General features: G+C 62.1%; 1 protein-coding gene across 3 annotated transcripts in view; it reads left to right on the plus strand.

The window, feature by feature from the left end:
* Positions 1-4,728, plus strand: part of LOC120379737 (FH2 domain-containing protein 1-like) — a 29,031-nt gene extending 24,303 nt beyond the window's left edge. For 2 of the 3 annotated variants that reach the window (XM_039497241.1, XM_039497249.1), the window contains exons 8-10: positions 16-86; positions 285-561; positions 3,810-4,728. In XM_039497241.1, the coding sequence (XP_039353175.1) occupies positions 16-86; positions 285-561; positions 3,810-4,460 (999 nt within the window). In that variant the 3' untranslated portion in view covers positions 4,461-4,728. The remainder of the gene's footprint in view (positions 1-15; positions 87-284; positions 562-3,809) is intronic. The other variant, XM_039497256.1, reaches the window with a different exon arrangement.
* The last annotated feature ends 11,562 nt before the right edge of the window (positions 4,729-16,290 follow it).

The raw sequence follows: 16,290 nt of genomic DNA on the forward strand, positions 1-16,290 counted from the left end.
TGTCTCTTGCCCCAGGAGGCTGAGCGGAAGGACAGGAGCCTGCTGGATTTCCCAAGCAAACTGGAGCACGTGGGGCTGGCATCACGGTGAGCTCCCCCTCCAGCCCCCAGAGCTGTACCCTGTGGGCCCCTCTGCCCTTGGGGTCTGGGGCCGACTCTGCCCCGGGGCAGGGTCTCTGCTCTCCCCAGCGTGGGGCTGGAGCCTCATGGGCCTGCCCCAGTGGGTGGGGGGCGGATGGGGCATCATGGAGCTGATGGGTTCCCTCACCCTGTTCACGTGCGCAGGATCCAGGAGCAGGAGGTGGCATCGGAGCTGCAGGGCCTGGGGGAACGCCTGGCGGGGGCCCGCAGCAGCCTGCCGGAGCTGGGCCCGGGGCAGCTGGAGCCCTTCCTGCAGCTGGCGCAGGCGGAGCTGGGCACGGTGCAGGCGGAGCTGGAGCGGCTGCGCCAGGACACGGCCGCGCTGCGCGACTTCTACTGCGAGGACGAGGCTCTGTTCTGCCTGCAGGAGATGTGTGCCGTGCTGCACGCCTTCGGGGGGCGCTTCCGGACGGCTGTGCAGGTACCCCTGAACCCCCCTGTATCCCCCAAAGCCCCCTGTACCTCCCCTGCCCCCCAAGTGCTGCACGCCCTTGGGGGGGGCTTCCGGACGGCTGTGCAGGTACCCCTGAACCCCTGTATCCCTGTACCTCCCTGCCCTGTGCAGGTACCCCTGAACCCCCTGTATCCCCCAAAGCCCCCTGTACCTCCCCTGCCCCCCAAGTGCTGCACGCCTTCGGGGGGCGCTTCCGGACGGCTGTGCAGGTACCCCTGAACCCCCCTGTATCCCCCAAAGCCCCCTGTACCTCCCCAGCCCCAAGGGCTGCACGCCTCGGGGCGCTCGACGGCTGTGCAGGTACCCTGAACCCCTGTATCCCCAAAGCCCCCTGTACCTCACCTGCCCCCCAAGTGCTGCACGCCTTCAGGGGCGCTTCGACGGCTGTGCAGGTACCCTGAACCCCTGTATCCCCAAAGCCCCTGTACCTCCTGCCCCAAGTGCTGCACGCATTCAGGGGGCGCTTCTGGACGGCTGTGCAGGTACCCTGAACCCCTGTATCCCCAAAGCCCCTGTACCTCCCTGCCCCCAAGTGCTGCACGCCTTCAGGGGCGCTCGACGGCTGTGCAGGTACCCCTGAACCCCAGTATCCCCAAAGCCCCTGTACCTCCCTGCCCCAAGTGCTGCACGCCTTCAGGGGGCGCTTCCGGACGGCTGTGCAGGTACCCCCTGAACCCCCCTGTATCCCCCAAAGCCCCCTGTACCTCCCCTGCCCCCCAAGTGCTGCACGCCTTCGGGGGGCGCTTCCGGACGGCTGTGCAGGTACCCCCTGAACCCCCCTGTATCCCCCAAAGCCCCCTGTACCTCCCCTGCCCCCCAAGTGCTGCACGCCTCAGGGGCGCCGACGGCTGTGCAGGTACCTCTGAACCCCCTGTATCCCCCAAAGCCCCCTGTACCTCCCCAGCCCCCCAAGTGCTGCACGCCGTCGGGGGGCGCGTCCGGACGGCTGTGCAGGTACCACAGAACCCCTGTATCCCCAAAGCCCCTGTACCTCCCTGCCCCCAAGTGCTGCACGCTCGGGGCGCTTCGACGGCTGTGCAGGTACCTCTGAACCCCTGTATCCCCAAAGCCCCTGTACCTCCCCTGCCCCCAAGTGCTGCACGCCGGGCGCTCGACGGCTGTGCAGGTACCCCTGAACCCCTGTATCCCCAAAGCCCCTGTACCTCCCTGCCCCCAAGTGCTGCACGCCTTCAGGGGCGCTTCGACGGCTGTGCAGGTACCCCTGAACCCCTGTATCCCCCAAAGCCCCCTGTACCTCCCCTGCCCCAAGTGCTGCACGCGGGGGCTTCGACGGCTGTGCAGGTACCTCTGAACCCCTGTATTCCCCAAAGCCCCCTGTACCTCCCCTGCCCCCCAAGTGCTGCACGCCTTCAGGGGGGGGCTTCCGGACGGCTGTGCAGGTACCTCTGAACCCCTGTATCCCCAAAGCCCCTGTACCTCCCTGCCCCCAAGTGCTGCACGCCGGGGCGCTCGACGGCTGTGCAGGTACCCTGAACCCCTGTATCCCCAAAGCCCCTGTACCTCCCTGCCCCCAAGTGCTGCACGCCGGGGCGCTCGACGGCTGTGCAGGTACCCCCTGAACCCCCCTGTATCCCCCAAAGCCCCCTGTACCTCTCCTGCCCCCCAAGTGTTGCACGCCTTCGGGGGGGGGGCTTCCAGATGGCTGTGCAGGTACCCCTGAACCCCTGTATTCCCCAAAGCCCCTGTACCTCCCTGCCCCCAAGTGCTGCACGCTGGGGGCTTCAGACGGCTGTGCAGGTACCCCTGAACCCCTGTATCCCCAAAGCCCCTGTACCTCCCTGCCCCAAGTGCTGCACGCCTTCGGGCGCTTCCGACGGCTGTGCAGGTACCCTGAACCCCTGTATCCCCAAAGCCCCTGTACCTCCCTGCCCCCAAGTGCTGCACGCCGGGGGCTCGACGGCTGTGCAGGTACCCCTGAACCCCCCTGTATCCCCCAAAGCCCCCTGTACCTCCCCTGTCCCCCAAGTGCTGCACGCCTTCGGGGGGCGCTTCCGGACGGCTGTGCAGGTACCCCCTGAACCCCCTGTACCTCCCTGCCCCCACGTGCTGCACGCCTGGGGGGGGCGCTTCCTGACGGCTGTGCAGGTACCCCTGAACCCCTGTATCCCCAAAGCCCCTGTACCTCCTGCCCCCAAGTGCTGCACGCCAGGGGGCTTCGGACGGCTGTGCAGGTACCCCTGAACCCCTGTATCCCCAAAACCCCTGTACCTCCCTACCCCCAAGTGCTGCACGCTGGGGCGCTCGACGGCTGTGCAGGTACCCCTGAAGCCCCTGTATCCCCAAAGCCCCTGTACCTCCCTGCCCCCAAGTGCTGCACGCCTCGGGGGCTTCGGACAGCTGTGCAGGTACCTCTGAACCCCTGTATCCCCAAAGCCCCTGTACCTCCCCTGCCCCCAAGTGCTGCACGCCGGGGGCTTCGGACGGCTGTGCAGGTACCCCTGAACCCCTGTATCCCCAAAGCCCCTGTACCTCCCCAGCCCCCAAGTGCTGCACGCCTTCAGGGGGCTTCGACGGCTGTGCAGGTACCCCTGAACCCCTGTATCCCCAAAGCCCCTGTACCTCCCTGCCCCCAAGTGCTGCACGCCTGGGGCGCTTCCGACGGCTGTGCAGGTACCCTGAACCCCTGTATCCCCAAAGCCCCTGTACCTCCCCAGCCCCAAGTGCTGCACGCCTTCGGGGGGCGCTTCCGGACGGCTGTGCAGGTACCTCTGTGCCCCTGAACCCCAACCCCTGAACCCCCTGTATCCCCAAAGCCCCTGTACCTCCCCTGCCCCCAAGTGTTGCACGCCGGGGGCTTCGGACGGCTGTGCAGGTACCTCTGTGCCCCCTGAACCCCAACCCCTGACCTCCCCTGTATCCCCCAAAGCCCCCTGTACCTCCCCTGTCCCCCAAGTGCTGCACGCCTTCGGGGGGTGCTTCCGGACGGCCGTGCTCATAACACCCCTGTCACTCCTCCAGTGGGGTGGGGTCTAGTGATGAGAGTCTGGGTTCTGTCGTGGTGCTGTGTGGGCAGTGGGGTCTGCTGGGCGGAGGAGGGCTGGGGGCCAGGACTCCTGGGTTCTCTCCCAGCGTGGGGAGGGAGTGGGGTCTGCTGGGCGGAGGAGGGCTGGGGGCCAGGACTCCTGGGTTCTCTCCCAGTACGGGGAGGGAGTGGGGTCTGCTGGGCGCCTGTCCCTGAGCCCTGTTTCCCGCAGGAGAACCGTGCACGGGAGCAGGCCGAGCAGCGCCGGCAGCAGCTGGAGCGACAGCGGCAGGAGAAGCGCCGCTCCATCGCCACGTGCTCGGCGCAGGAGCCGGAGCTGCAGGACGTGGAGCTCGATTTCCTGTTGATGCGCACGCCCCATCTGTGCCGCCGGAGCCGCACCCCCCGGGGTCCCCGTACCGGGCCCTGCGGCAGCCTGGACTTGGGGGCCGGGGTGCGCCCCGACCAGGCTGCCCTGCCGGAGCCCTCAACCAGGGAGACCGGCCAGGGCCGCCTAAGCCGGCGCCACACACTCGCCATCCTCCCAGCCCACCCCGAGCCCCAGGACTCCCTGGGCCCAGCGCCTGCCCCCCCACCAGGGCTCCCTGCCACCCCTGTGGGCAGGAAAGGGGGCCTCATGGCCTGGCTCCCTGAACGGCTCCCGTCCCCTGGGGCCTCGCCAAAGGCCGTGGGCTGCTCCCTCGACACCTCACCCTCCCGCTCTTTCCCCAGCCTCTTCCGTAAGAAGGCTCCCTCCCCGGGGGCTGAGGGGCAGGCTGGCCCTGTCTCCCCCACGGCCTCACCCAAGGGCGTCTCCACCCTCGCTGGTTTCTTCTGGCGCCTCAGCTTGGCCGAGAAGCCGCTCAGGCCCTCCCAGAGCTGAGGGGGTGGCAGTGCCCGCCCCTCCTGGCCCAGGGTGCAAGGCTGCCTTGCGGCTATAACGGGGAGACTGCTGGGGGGCCCATGCTCCTGCCCCCCAATGCCATGGTCAGGGCCTGGGGACTTTGGTCCCCACCCTCCCCTCAGGGTGCCCTGGCCTGTGCCTTGGGCCTCCTGCCGGGCACCATCAGCCGCTCGGCCATTTTAACTGTCCCTGTCAGCACCCTTTGCTGGTTGCTGGGTTTGTTTGTTAATAAATCACGAGGAACATGGTCATGCCTCCACCTGCCCCTCCTTCCGGCCGGGAGGGCAGCGGGGCAGGATGGGGGCGCGGGGCAGGGCCTGGCAAGGGTGGCTTCACCCGCCCCTGGCTGGTTTCCCAGGGCTGTGGATGATCTGAGCAGGGAGGTGCCCCCGGCGGGAATCTGGGCTGGGCAGCCAGCCGGGAGCTGAGGGCTCGAGTCACTGGTTAAATGGTCCCAGCCCCACCAGGCACTGTCCCGGGGGCCGAGACGGGTGGGGAGACTGGCTAGAGGAGCCGGGGTTGTGCAGCCGAAGGGGGAACCTGTGCGGGGCTGGAAGCTGCAGCGAGGGCACGGTTGTAACAGGCCGGGCCGTTCGCCATGTGGAGGCGAAGAAGCAATCTTCTTCGAGTGATTGTTCCAATGCATTCCAGTTAGGTGTGCGCGCCGCGCGTGCACGGCATCTCGGAACTTTTTTCCCTAGCAACCCCGGCGGGCCGGCTGGGCGCCCCCTGGAGTGGCGCCGCTATGGCGCTAAATATATACCCCAGCCGGCCCGTCCGCTCCTCAGTTCCTTCTTCCCGCCCGTGACGGCCGTTGGAACAGTGGAGCACAGCTTAGCTGACCTTCACCTCCCTAGCTACTCGTAGTTTTTCTCGTTCTGTTTATAGTGGTAGTTAAATCTGTTTGTTTGTAGAATAGTATAGTGTATTTATTTTACAGGGGTTGGGGTTTATCCCCTTCCCCTCTCCCGGGGCCGGGGCCGGTGCCCGGTCCACAGGGTTTTTTCTACTGCTCGGCCGGCCACAAGCCGCTGCCGACAAGGGATCTTCTCCTAAGTGCCTCGAGGGATCTTACCTCACAGATAAGTGCCGCGTTTGTGAGGCCCTTAATCCGTGAACAAAGGGGAGCGGGGCTTTCGTTTTAAACAGCTCCTGAGGGAGGCAGCTCTTGCTCCTCCGCTCTCGGCGCCGAGCGCTAGTTCGCTTTCACGGCGCACTCCCTCGGCACCGGATCACCGGTGCCGACAAGGCCTCCTGGCACCACCGTCGCTGACTCGACGTACCCTCGGCATGGACCTCCCTCCTGGAGGATGAAGAGTTACTCCGGCCCGGCAAGAGCCGTTGAGTCCGGTGCTGGAAAGCTCCCCGGTATGCACCGTGGTCGAGCTCGCCCGGAAGCTGCGTCCGAGCCGCTTGCTCCGCAGCCGAGCGCTACGCTCAGTCGGAGCGTCCGGCACCGATGTCTGCCGCGGCACCGACAATATCCGCACCTTTCACTCCGGCCAGGCAAGAGCCGTTGAGTCCGGTGCTGGAAAGCTCCCCGGTATGCACCGTGGTTGAGCTCGCCCAGAAGCTGCGTCCGAGCCGCCTGCTCCGCAGCCAAGCGCTATGCTCCGTCGGATCGCCCGGCACCGATGTCGGCCGCGGCACCGACACTATCCGCACCTTTCACTCCGGCCAGGCAAGAGCCGTCGAGTCCGGTGCTGGAAAGCTCCCCGGTACGGACCGTGGTCGAGCTCGCTCTGACGCTGCGTCCGAGCCGCCTGCTCCGCAGCCGAGCGCTATGCTCCGTCGGATCGCCCGGCACCAATGTCTGCCGCGGCACCGACGATATCCGCACCTTTCACTCCGGCCAGGCAAGAGCCGTCGAGTCCGGTGCTGGAAAGCTCCCCGGTACAGACCGTGGTCGAGCTCGCCTGGAAGCTGCGTCCGGGCCGCCTGCTCCGCAGTCGAGCGCGATGTTCAGTCGGATCGCCCGGCACCGGTGTCTGCCGCGGCACCATCAATGTCTGCACCATTAACTCCGGCCAGGCAAGGGCCGTCGAGTCCGGTGCCGGAAAGCTCCCCCGTACGGGCCGTGGTCGAGCTCGCCCTGAAGCGGCGTCTGAGCCGCCTGCTCCGTAGCCGAGCGCTATGCTCCATCGGGATGCCCGGCACCGATGTCTACCGCGGCACCGACAATGCCCGCACCGTTAACTCCAGCCAGGCGCAGGCCGTCGAGTCTGGTGCTGGAACGCTCCCCGGTACGGGCCGTGGTTGCGCTCGCTATGAAGCTGCAGCCGGGGTGCCAGCTATGGTCGAGCTCACTGTTCCCTCCACGCCGGAGACAGTGTCCACGGCGAGGGGGCTGATTGCAACGGCAGCATCTATGCTGCCGCAACCCCCGGCACCGCCGGGGGGGGTTGCATAGTCGATGGGCAAGCCTGCCTTCATCAGGCCACCCTGCCTCGGCACCGCACAGCGGCACTGTTCAGGGTCGCGGTCCCGCAGATGTTCTCGGTCCCGTCACCGATCTAGGTCTCGGCACCGTTCTCCATGTTGGTACCAGTAGTGACCGCGGCACCGGTCAGCGTCCCGTTCGCCGGTCCGGGACACTCAGCACCGATCGAGCCCCAGGCACCGGGGCACTCGTGGCCACTCCTGATTATCGAGCCTCGCACCCTCGGTCGACCGCCCGGCACAGCTTCAGTGGCAGGTCCCGTTCTCGGTACCAGTCGGTCTACCGGTACCGATCTCCGGTGCCGCATCGAGCGACGTCAGTTACAGACGGTGACTCTCCCAAGAGCTAGCTGCTCCTCCAGGGCCATCCAGCCGCGCATTAGTGTCGTCCCGTGCAGTCACTTCATATGCGCGGCACTCTGTTTTCCGATGTGCCCTCCAAGGTCTTCCAGGAGGCCTATTAGTGGTCATTCTGGACGCCGTTGGTGTACTACCGCGCCAGAGGCGTACCGGTGATCCCATCTCGCTCCGTTCCCTCTGAGCTCTGGGGGCCAGAGGTGACAATTAGTTGTCCCCGTCCGACCGGTTCAAAGCAACCCCCGGTTCGGCACCAGGCTCCCAGATCCCGCCGGATCAGGAGGTTGTCCAGGAGTTCGAGCCCACACAGGACCCGCTTGTCCCGGGGCCTTTCTTCTTCCTCCTCCCTGCATGAGGCGGGGGCAGGAATATACCCCTCCGTCCCTCCTCTAATCAAAACGCAACCAGCCGCTGAATCCAAGAGCCTGGGCGTGTGGTCTTACCGGGCCATACGCTGTACCCGGAGGGGGCCCTGCACCTTCGTGTAGCGCACCAGCAAGCCCTGCTTATCCGCTACTGTGGATGGCGGTGGGCAAATTTTCAGAGTCGGTTCTTCGGACCTCCCGTCACGAGTTCGATGCCCTCCTGCAGCAAAAGACGGAGCTGGAGAGAGCTTCCCTCCAGGCCTCGTTGGACGCAGCTGACTCCGCTGCCATGACTCTGGCCTCGGGTGTTGCCACGCGGCGCGTTTCCGGGCTCCAGTTATCGAGCCTTCTCTCGCACCTGCAGCACGCTATACAGATCTGGCCCTTCAATGGCACAGGCCTGTTCTCTGACAACGCTGGCCCTAGGCTGCTGAACCTAAAGGGCAGCAGGGTCACTTTGCTCTCTCTCGGCATGCACCCGCTGGTGATTCAGCGCCGACGTTTCCGTCCCCAACCTCCGCTCTTACCCTACGCCTGGGCAAGGTCGGGACATGACCAGCGGGCGTGGCTTACACGGTCATGGCCACCATTCCGCACCCCAAAGGAGCCAGAATTAGGGTCCTTCTGACCACCAATGGGGCAAAAGCCTGCCCATCCTCGCCCCCCCTAAGGACCCCTCTCACGAGCGATTCCTCTGGCAAGAGGTGCGGACGCTCCTCCTCATCGGAGCTATACAGGAGGTACCTACGGGCGAATCCTATTCCCCTAAGCGAAGGGAGGTCTCAGACCCATCCTAGGCCTGCAGGAACTCAACAAGTCACGATGCAGTTGAGTTCCACATGGTACCCAGGGCGACCGTCATCCCATCCTGGGATCCCGGAGGCTGGTACGCCGCCCTCGATATGAAGGGCACGTGTTTTTCACGTTGTCTGTCTCTTCCACTCAGAAGGTACCCTCGGTTTGGGGCCTACCATCGTCATTCCCAGTATACGGCCCTCCCGATTGGCCTCTATACAGCCCAGGGGTATTCAAGGTGCATGGCTGTAGTCGCCACCTTTCTTCACCACCGTCTGATACACGTTCTCCGTGTCTAGACGAGTGGCCCATTCGAAGAACCCCCAGGCCCAAAGTACCAGTCATATGGGCATCGACACGAACCTATTCCTGTGTCTAGGCCGCATGATCACTAGTAAAATCCACTCTGATTCCCATACGGGGAAAGGGATTCGTTGGGACCGCCCCGGACTCCGGACTCGCCAGAGCCTACTTCCATCAGCCTTGGTTTCAGGCGGGGGTAACGATTGTACAAGGTCGACGGACCTTCCCGACAGCTTGGGCTCGCCCTTGCCTCGGTTTCCTGAGTCACATGGCTGTCTACATGTTTGCAGTCAAACATACCAGGCTTCGCCTCTGTTCACTCCGATCGTGGCTCACCTGGGTGTGCCACCCGGGCAGAGGTGGCATACTCGTGGTCGTCTCGTCCCCCCCGAGCAGCCTAGGCTCCATCCACCGGGAATCGGCGTCCTCCCCGGTGTACCCGGGGTTGCTGTTTCATTCACCCCTCGGGGTCCCTCATGACAGACGGCCCATCTCTCGGCGGGGTGCGCACCTGGTGTGGTTTCGCACTCACGGCCTTCGGTCAGCGCAAGGCCTGGCCTTCCACATCAGTGTCCGAGAGCTGAGAGCAGTCTGCCTTGTGTACCAGGCAATTCAGCTGGCGGATCGTCTCAGCAGATCCTTCCTGTCTCACAAGTGGTGGTTTCCTCCCGTCTTTATCTATTCCGTTTTCCAGAAGTGGGTCTTCCCCCGCATAGCCTTCCTTCCGCGAGAACGGAAAGAGAGAGAGGAACTCTCCTCGTGCCAAGGCCTCTCCCCAGGCTCGGTCTTGGAGGATTTCCTGAGGCCGTGGATCAGCCATCTGCCGTCCGCTGTCCACTCTCCCCGCTGGTTCACGAGGTCCTGCTTCAACTCCGCAGGGACAGAGCGCCCCTGATCGGGATCGCTCCAGTGTAACCTGGGCAGCGCTGACACACCCTGTTGCTACACCTGTCGGTAGCAACCCTCTTGGCACAGACCCCATGACATGGAATCACGACAACCTTCACCACCCGGTCTTGTAATCCCGGCACCTCACAGCAGGACTCCTGCGTGGCTAAACCGATCCGAGCTACGTTGTTCGACCTCGGTTCTGCGACATTCTCCGGGGTGGTAGACAATCGTCCATTCGGTTCATGTATCTAGCCAAGTGGAAGCGTTTCTCATACTGCTCCGAAACGCGCGATGTTTCTCCCGCCAAGACCCCGCTCCATTCCATCTGGTTCCTCAGGGCTTGGAGCGTTTATACAACTCCCCAGTGGGACCCCGCCATAAACCTGACTCTTTATTCGGGTTCTGCCCAGTTTTACAACTGCCCTATTCGAGCCAATGTCAACATGCTCCTTGAAATACTGTGTTCCTCAAGGACAAGGGCAGTTATAACCACGTCCGACCTGCCTCCTTGCGGAGGTGTCTGCCTTTTATATCTACCAGGATATCTTCCTTCCGGTGGAGGGCAACAATTGCCCTCCTTTGACATCCGTAGGGCGTCTGCAATCTATATCTAGCAGGCAGAGCCCGCTTGTAACGCCCCCAAAACCTTCATCGTACCGCCATACCGGACGAAGGGCATACCTGTCTCCTCCTAGAGGACTTCATCTTCAATGATGTTATGCATACGCACCTCCAGTGTTTTGGCCCATGTTCCATAGCGCCACCTTACTGCACATTCCACTAGGGCTCAGGCTTCTCTGCTGCCTTCCTGGCTCACTTACCCTTCCAGGGGATGTGTCATGCTACTACCTGGTCCTCTATCCGGACCATTGCTTCTTTGGTCCAGCAGTCCAGAGCTGATGCAGCCTTTGGCTTCGCAGTTTGCATTCTGCGACATCTACCTCCGACCCCACCGCCTAGGTAAGGCTTGGGAATCACCTAACTGGAATGCATTGGAGCAATCACTCGAAGAAGAAAGGACGGTTACTCACCTGTAGTAACTGTTGTTCTTCGAGATGTGTTGCTCCAATCCATTCCAGACCCGCCCTCCTTCCCCACTGTCGGAGTAGCCGGCAAGAAGGAACTGAGGAGCGGACGGGCCGGCTGAGGTATATATTTAGCGCCATGGCGGCGCCACTCCAGGGGGCGCCAGCCGGCCCGCCGGGGTTGCTAGGGAAAAAAGTTCCGAGATGCCGTGCACGCGCGGCGCGCACACCTAACTGGAATGGATTGGAGCAACACATCTCGAAGAACAACAGTTACTACGGTGAGTAACCGTCTTTTACCGGGGGTTGTGGGGAATTGTCCATCCCTGGCCACCATTCAAGGTTTGTCTAGCAGCTCCGCTTTAGGGGCTGTGGGGGGCGGTCTCTGGCCTGGGCGATAGATGGGGTTACACGGGCAGCATGCGCCCCGCTGGCCCGGGGATCCAGGAATCTCATGAGATCAGCGTTTGGCGGCTGCAGCCGGGAGCTGGGACGGGAGTGTGATCAGCCACTGCCCAGGGGGAGGGCGGCTCCCCCGCACTGGAGCGGGTAAGGAGAGAGTAGCAAGGGCTCAGACAGCCCTGCCGGAGCCCAGCTGCTGGGAGAGCCGGTCAGAGCCGATCCAGCCCACCTGTCACAGGAGCCAGTCCCATGGTCCCCTGGGAGCTTAGAGCAGGGATGGGCAAACTGTGGCCCAGGAGCCACAACCGGCCCCCAGATGTATTAATCTGGCCCTTGAGCTCCCATTTGGGGGCTTGCCCTGTTCCACAGCTCCAGCCGGGGCCTGGGGTCAGGCCAGGGCTTTCTCTGCTCCGTGCGGCTCTTGGAAGCAGCAGCATTTCCCCCCTCCAGCTCCTAGACGTAGGAGCAGCCAGGGGGCGCTGCACACTGCCCCAAGCACTGCAGCCAATGGGAGCTTGTCACGGAGTGTGGGGGAGTCAGGCCCTGCACCCCCGGGCTCCCTGCGATTCCCCAGGACTCTCAGCCAGCCGGTAAAGCAGAAGGTTTATTAGCCGACAGGAACACAGTCCCAGACAGGCCTTGCAGGCACAGACAACAGGACCCCCTTTAGTTAGGTCATCTGGGGCCCCCAGGGAGGCCACAGCCCTGCTGGGAAGCCCAAGCCCCGGTGGGGCCTCTCTCTATTTTCCAGCCAGCTACAAAACTGAAACCCCCCCTCCAGCCCTTTCTTCTCTGGGCTTTGTCTCTTTCCCGGGCCAGGAGGCCACCTGATCTTTGTCTCCAACACCTGCAGTTGGCACCTTGCAGAGGAGGGGCCCAGGCCATCAGTTGCCAGGAGACAGAGTATCGGCCATTTATGCTCACTGGCCCCTTGCTCTGCAGCAACCACACCCCCTTATCCCACCACCTAGGTACTTAAGAACTGCAGAGGGGACACTGAGGCACCCACACCGCATTCAGAGCAAACATTAAGAACATTCCCAGTTTGTCACAACCCCTAAGCTCCCTCCTATGCCCCAGTCCTGATCCCCCTCCTGTCACGCAGTCCCCGGGCGCTGCTCTGGAACTGCTCCCCACAAAGTCAGGCAGGACCCTGGGGAGCCTCCTCTCCCTTGGCACAGACTGTCCCCAGGGCAAGAAGCTCACACGGCTTCACCTCCTGGGTCTGACCTCAGAGCATTCAGCATCCTCTTCCCCTCCGTGCGCTTCCCACAGCGAGTCGCCCCCGCGGGGTCCTGGGGGGGCCACGGGGTCCTGCCCCCCCCACTGCGCAGTCAGACGTGACTCTCAGCCAGCCAGTAAAACAGAGGTTTATTAGATGACAGGAAGACAGTCTAAACCAGAGCTTGTAGGTACACTGTCTGTTTGCAACACTTACACCCCCTTATCCCACTACCTAGAGATGTAAGAAAGGCATAGGGGAAACTGAGGCACCCCTACAGTATTCAAAGGAAACATTAAGAACAATCCTACTTTGTCACACCTCCAAACCCTTTGGTCGCATCTCAGAGCACCCTCCTGCGTCTTCAATCGCACCCCCTGCCATACCTCAACCCCCAATTTCATGAGCATTCATGGTTCACCATACCATTTCCACAGCATGTTGTCACACAGGAGGGAGCGGGGCAGATTGACCTGGGAATGTTGCATGGGAGTTTTATTGACTGTCTGCACTGGTGATGGGATACCAGGGCGATGAGAGCCCAGGAGGAGGCTGGGGCCAGGTGACACCTTCCACTCATGAAACTGGACAAAAGCTGGAGGAGCAGCTGGGGGCAGTGGCTGGAGGAGACAGCTGGAGGGGGTTTAGCTTGGCACTGGCTGGGGAAATGGAGGGAACCCCAGGAATTGGGGGTGCAGGGCCATGACTCCCCCCACACTTCATGATAGATGTCCATACACCCCTTCCATCCGTCCACTCCCACCTTGTAGCCATTCACCCCTCTCTCCATCCACTAGCTGTTGGTGTGAGTGAGTGTGCTCGACTGTTTGAATTTGAGTGCCTGGCCTTGTTCCCTTGATTGGCCTCCCCCAGTGTGACTCACGAGGGGGTGGACCTGACCTAGGCAAGCAGGCTTTAAAAGCCAGAGGCAGAGCAATCAGGGGGCTGCAGACAGGGGAGTTTGAGAGGGAATTTGACAGAGGGAGGCCTACGATGGTTAGGAAGACTTGCAACACCTGTGCCAGCACTGCTTCTGTCTCCTCCACCTGTGCCTATAGCCAGACAGAGCACCTGAGCATGGATGCTTCTACCCAGATCCTGGTGTGGTTTTGCAGGGACTGTGACCTGCAATTCCCACTTACTGATACCCAGGCTGGGGGGACCATCCAATGTGAAAGTGCCTGCTGGTGGAATCTCCCAGGCAGCAGGTGGGAGAGCTACAGGAGGAGGTGGCTAGGTTGAGGAGCATCCAGATCCATGAGCAAGTCCCGGACAGTGTCCACTTGGAGACAGCTGAGGTAGCTGTCCCAGTACACAGGACTGCTGCCACCACTGGTGGAGGAGGAGGAGATGGCTCAGGGTGGACACTGGCAGCTGGTTACTTCTGGCAGTGCTCCACCCCTGCTTCAAACCCCCCTCCATGGTAATAGGTAACCGTTATGCTCTTCTTGATACAGGAGAGAAGGAATCACCCCCTACAGTAAAGGAGGAGAAGCCTTGTACCCCTAAGGCTGGGAGCTCTGCTGCCACCACTGCGAATAGGAAACGTAGGGTAGTGGTGGCAGGAGACTCTCTGATGAGGGGGATGGAGGTGCCCATCTGTTGCCCTGACAATTCATCTCGGGAGGTTTGCTGCCTGCCAAGGGCCCATATCCGAGATGTTACAGAGGCATTGTTAAGGATTATCCAGCCTTCTGACTACTACCCCATGCTACTCATGAGGGGGCGGGGCTCAGAGGCTCGGGGCGGGGCTGGGGGGTCTCAGGGGCTTGGTGAGGGGCTGGGGGGTGACGGTGCTGCCCGTGGGAGCCAGCTGAGGTCACTCAATCAGGGTGAACTGCAAACCAAACGGGACAGAGAAACCCCAAACGCTGGTGGTTATTCCAATACTTAGATTTACCAACCAGCACCAAGCAGCTTCTCTGGTACCTCACTGGTCACTTAGAGTCCAAACCCCGCAGTTCCCTTAAAGTGCCCAGCCTCAGGCCTCCGGCCAGACACACCTGTCAGATATGATGATGATGATTCCTGAGAATCTGATCTCATCATTGTCACGGAGTGTGGGGGAGTCCGGCCCTGCACCCCTCTTCCTGGGCCTCCCAGTGACTCTCAGCCAGCCAGTAACACAAGGTTTATTGGACAACAGGAACACCGGATACAGCAGAGCTCGGAGATACAGCCAGGACCCCTCACTCAGGCCCTTCTGGGGGTGCAGGGTGTCTGGATTCCAGCCTAGGTTCCCCTGAAAACCCACCTCCCTGGTCCCAAACCGAAGACTGACCCCACCCCCTCCACTCAGCGCCTTTCCTTTGTGTAGCTTCCCGGGCAGGGGTGTCAACCTCCCCTCCCCCTGCCTAGCTCATGTTACAGGTTGCGTACCTGCCTCTCACCTATCTCGACAGCCCCTACTCCACCACAATCATAGAAAAGAAAAGGTTCTTCCAATCCCAAAGGATCAGCCACACACCCAGGTCCAATTATAACTTAGATCTTACCCAAAATACACGCTACAGCCAATTCTTGTTAACTAAGCTAAAATGTATTTAAAAAGAAAAGAGAGAGAGTGTTGGTTAAAGATCAATATACAGACAGACTTGAATTCAATTCTTGAGGTTCAGACACAGCAGAGAAGAGCTTGTAGTTGCCAAAAGCCCTTTTAGAAATAGTCCAGAGGTTACAGTCCAATGTCCATATTCAGGGTGACTCCAGTCAGTGACTGGGGATCTCAATCCTTATGGCTTAAGGTTTCCCCCTCTTGAAACCCAGAGTAGATCGGAGATGAAGCAGGATCGTGTCCCAGGCTTCTTATACATTTCCAGCAGCCTTTTGCCCTGAGAAAACAATAGGCTCAACTCCTTCTCCCAAACATCCTGGCAATTAGCACAGAGTAATTTATCCATTAACAGTTCAGATACAGGTGACCACAACCTTCAAAGAGACACATAGACAATAACACTATTTCACTCAAGTGTCTTCCTAAATGTTAATATTCCTGTTTTGATCTTTGAATTAAAACTATGGCGATAGACAAGACTTGTTTGCTGACATCCCAAGACCTGAGCAAACATCTCCCCGTCTACCTCTAACAATGCAGGCTGCATTTCAAAGCTCTGGTCATTTAGTATCTTCCTAACCAGTCCTTAAGGTTCACCCATGGGGCAGGTCAGTCTGGGAGGTAATTAACTCTTTCTGGCCCTGTCACCTTTCAATGAGATGTTATATTATACTCATAACGTCACAGGGGGCTCAGAGGCTGGGGGTGCTCAGGGGCTTGGTGCGGGGCTGGGGGGGCTCAGAGGCTGGGGGCTCAGGGGCTTGGTGCGGGGCTGGGGGCTCAGAGGCTGGGGGCTCAGGAGCTCGGTGCAGGGCTCAGAGGCTGGGGGTGCTCAGGGGCTTGGTGCGGGGCTGGGGGCTCAGAGGCTGGGGGGGCTCAGGAGCTCGGTGCAGGGCTCAGACGATGCGGGGGCTCAGGGGATCGGTGCAGGTCTGGGGGGGCCCAGGGGCTCGGTGAATGGCTCAGGGGCTCGGTGTGGGTGGGGGGGTCTCAGGGGATTGGTGAGGGGCTCAGGGGCTGGAGGGCTCAGGGCCTCGGTGCGTGTCTGGGGGGGCTCAGGGGCTTGCTGGGGGTCTGAGGGGCTCAGAGCTGGGGTGGCTCAGGGCTGGGGCTGGCTGGGGGCTTGGTGAGGGGCTCAGAGCTGGGGGCTCAGGGGCTCGGTGAGGGCTGGGGGCTCAGGGCTCAGAGCTGGGGGCTCAGGGCTCGGTGATGGGCTGGGGGCTCAGGGGCTGGGGGTCTCAGGGGCTTGGTGAGGGGCTCAGAGCTGGGGTGCTCAGGGGCTTGGTGAGGGGCTCAGAGCTGGGGGGCTCAGGGGCTTGGTGTGGGTCTGGGGGGCCTCAGAGGCTGGGGGGGCTCAGGGGCTCGGTGCGGATCTGGGGGCTCAGGGGCTCGGTGTGGGGCTCAGAGGCTGGGGGCTCAGGGGCTTGGTGCGGGGCTGGGGCTCAGGGCTGGTGCG

Source organism: Mauremys reevesii, linkage group 1, assembly GCF_016161935.1.
Source record: "Mauremys reevesii isolate NIE-2019 linkage group 1, ASM1616193v1, whole genome shotgun sequence".
NCBI classification, from domain to species: Eukaryota; Metazoa; Chordata; order Testudines; family Geoemydidae; genus Mauremys; species Mauremys reevesii.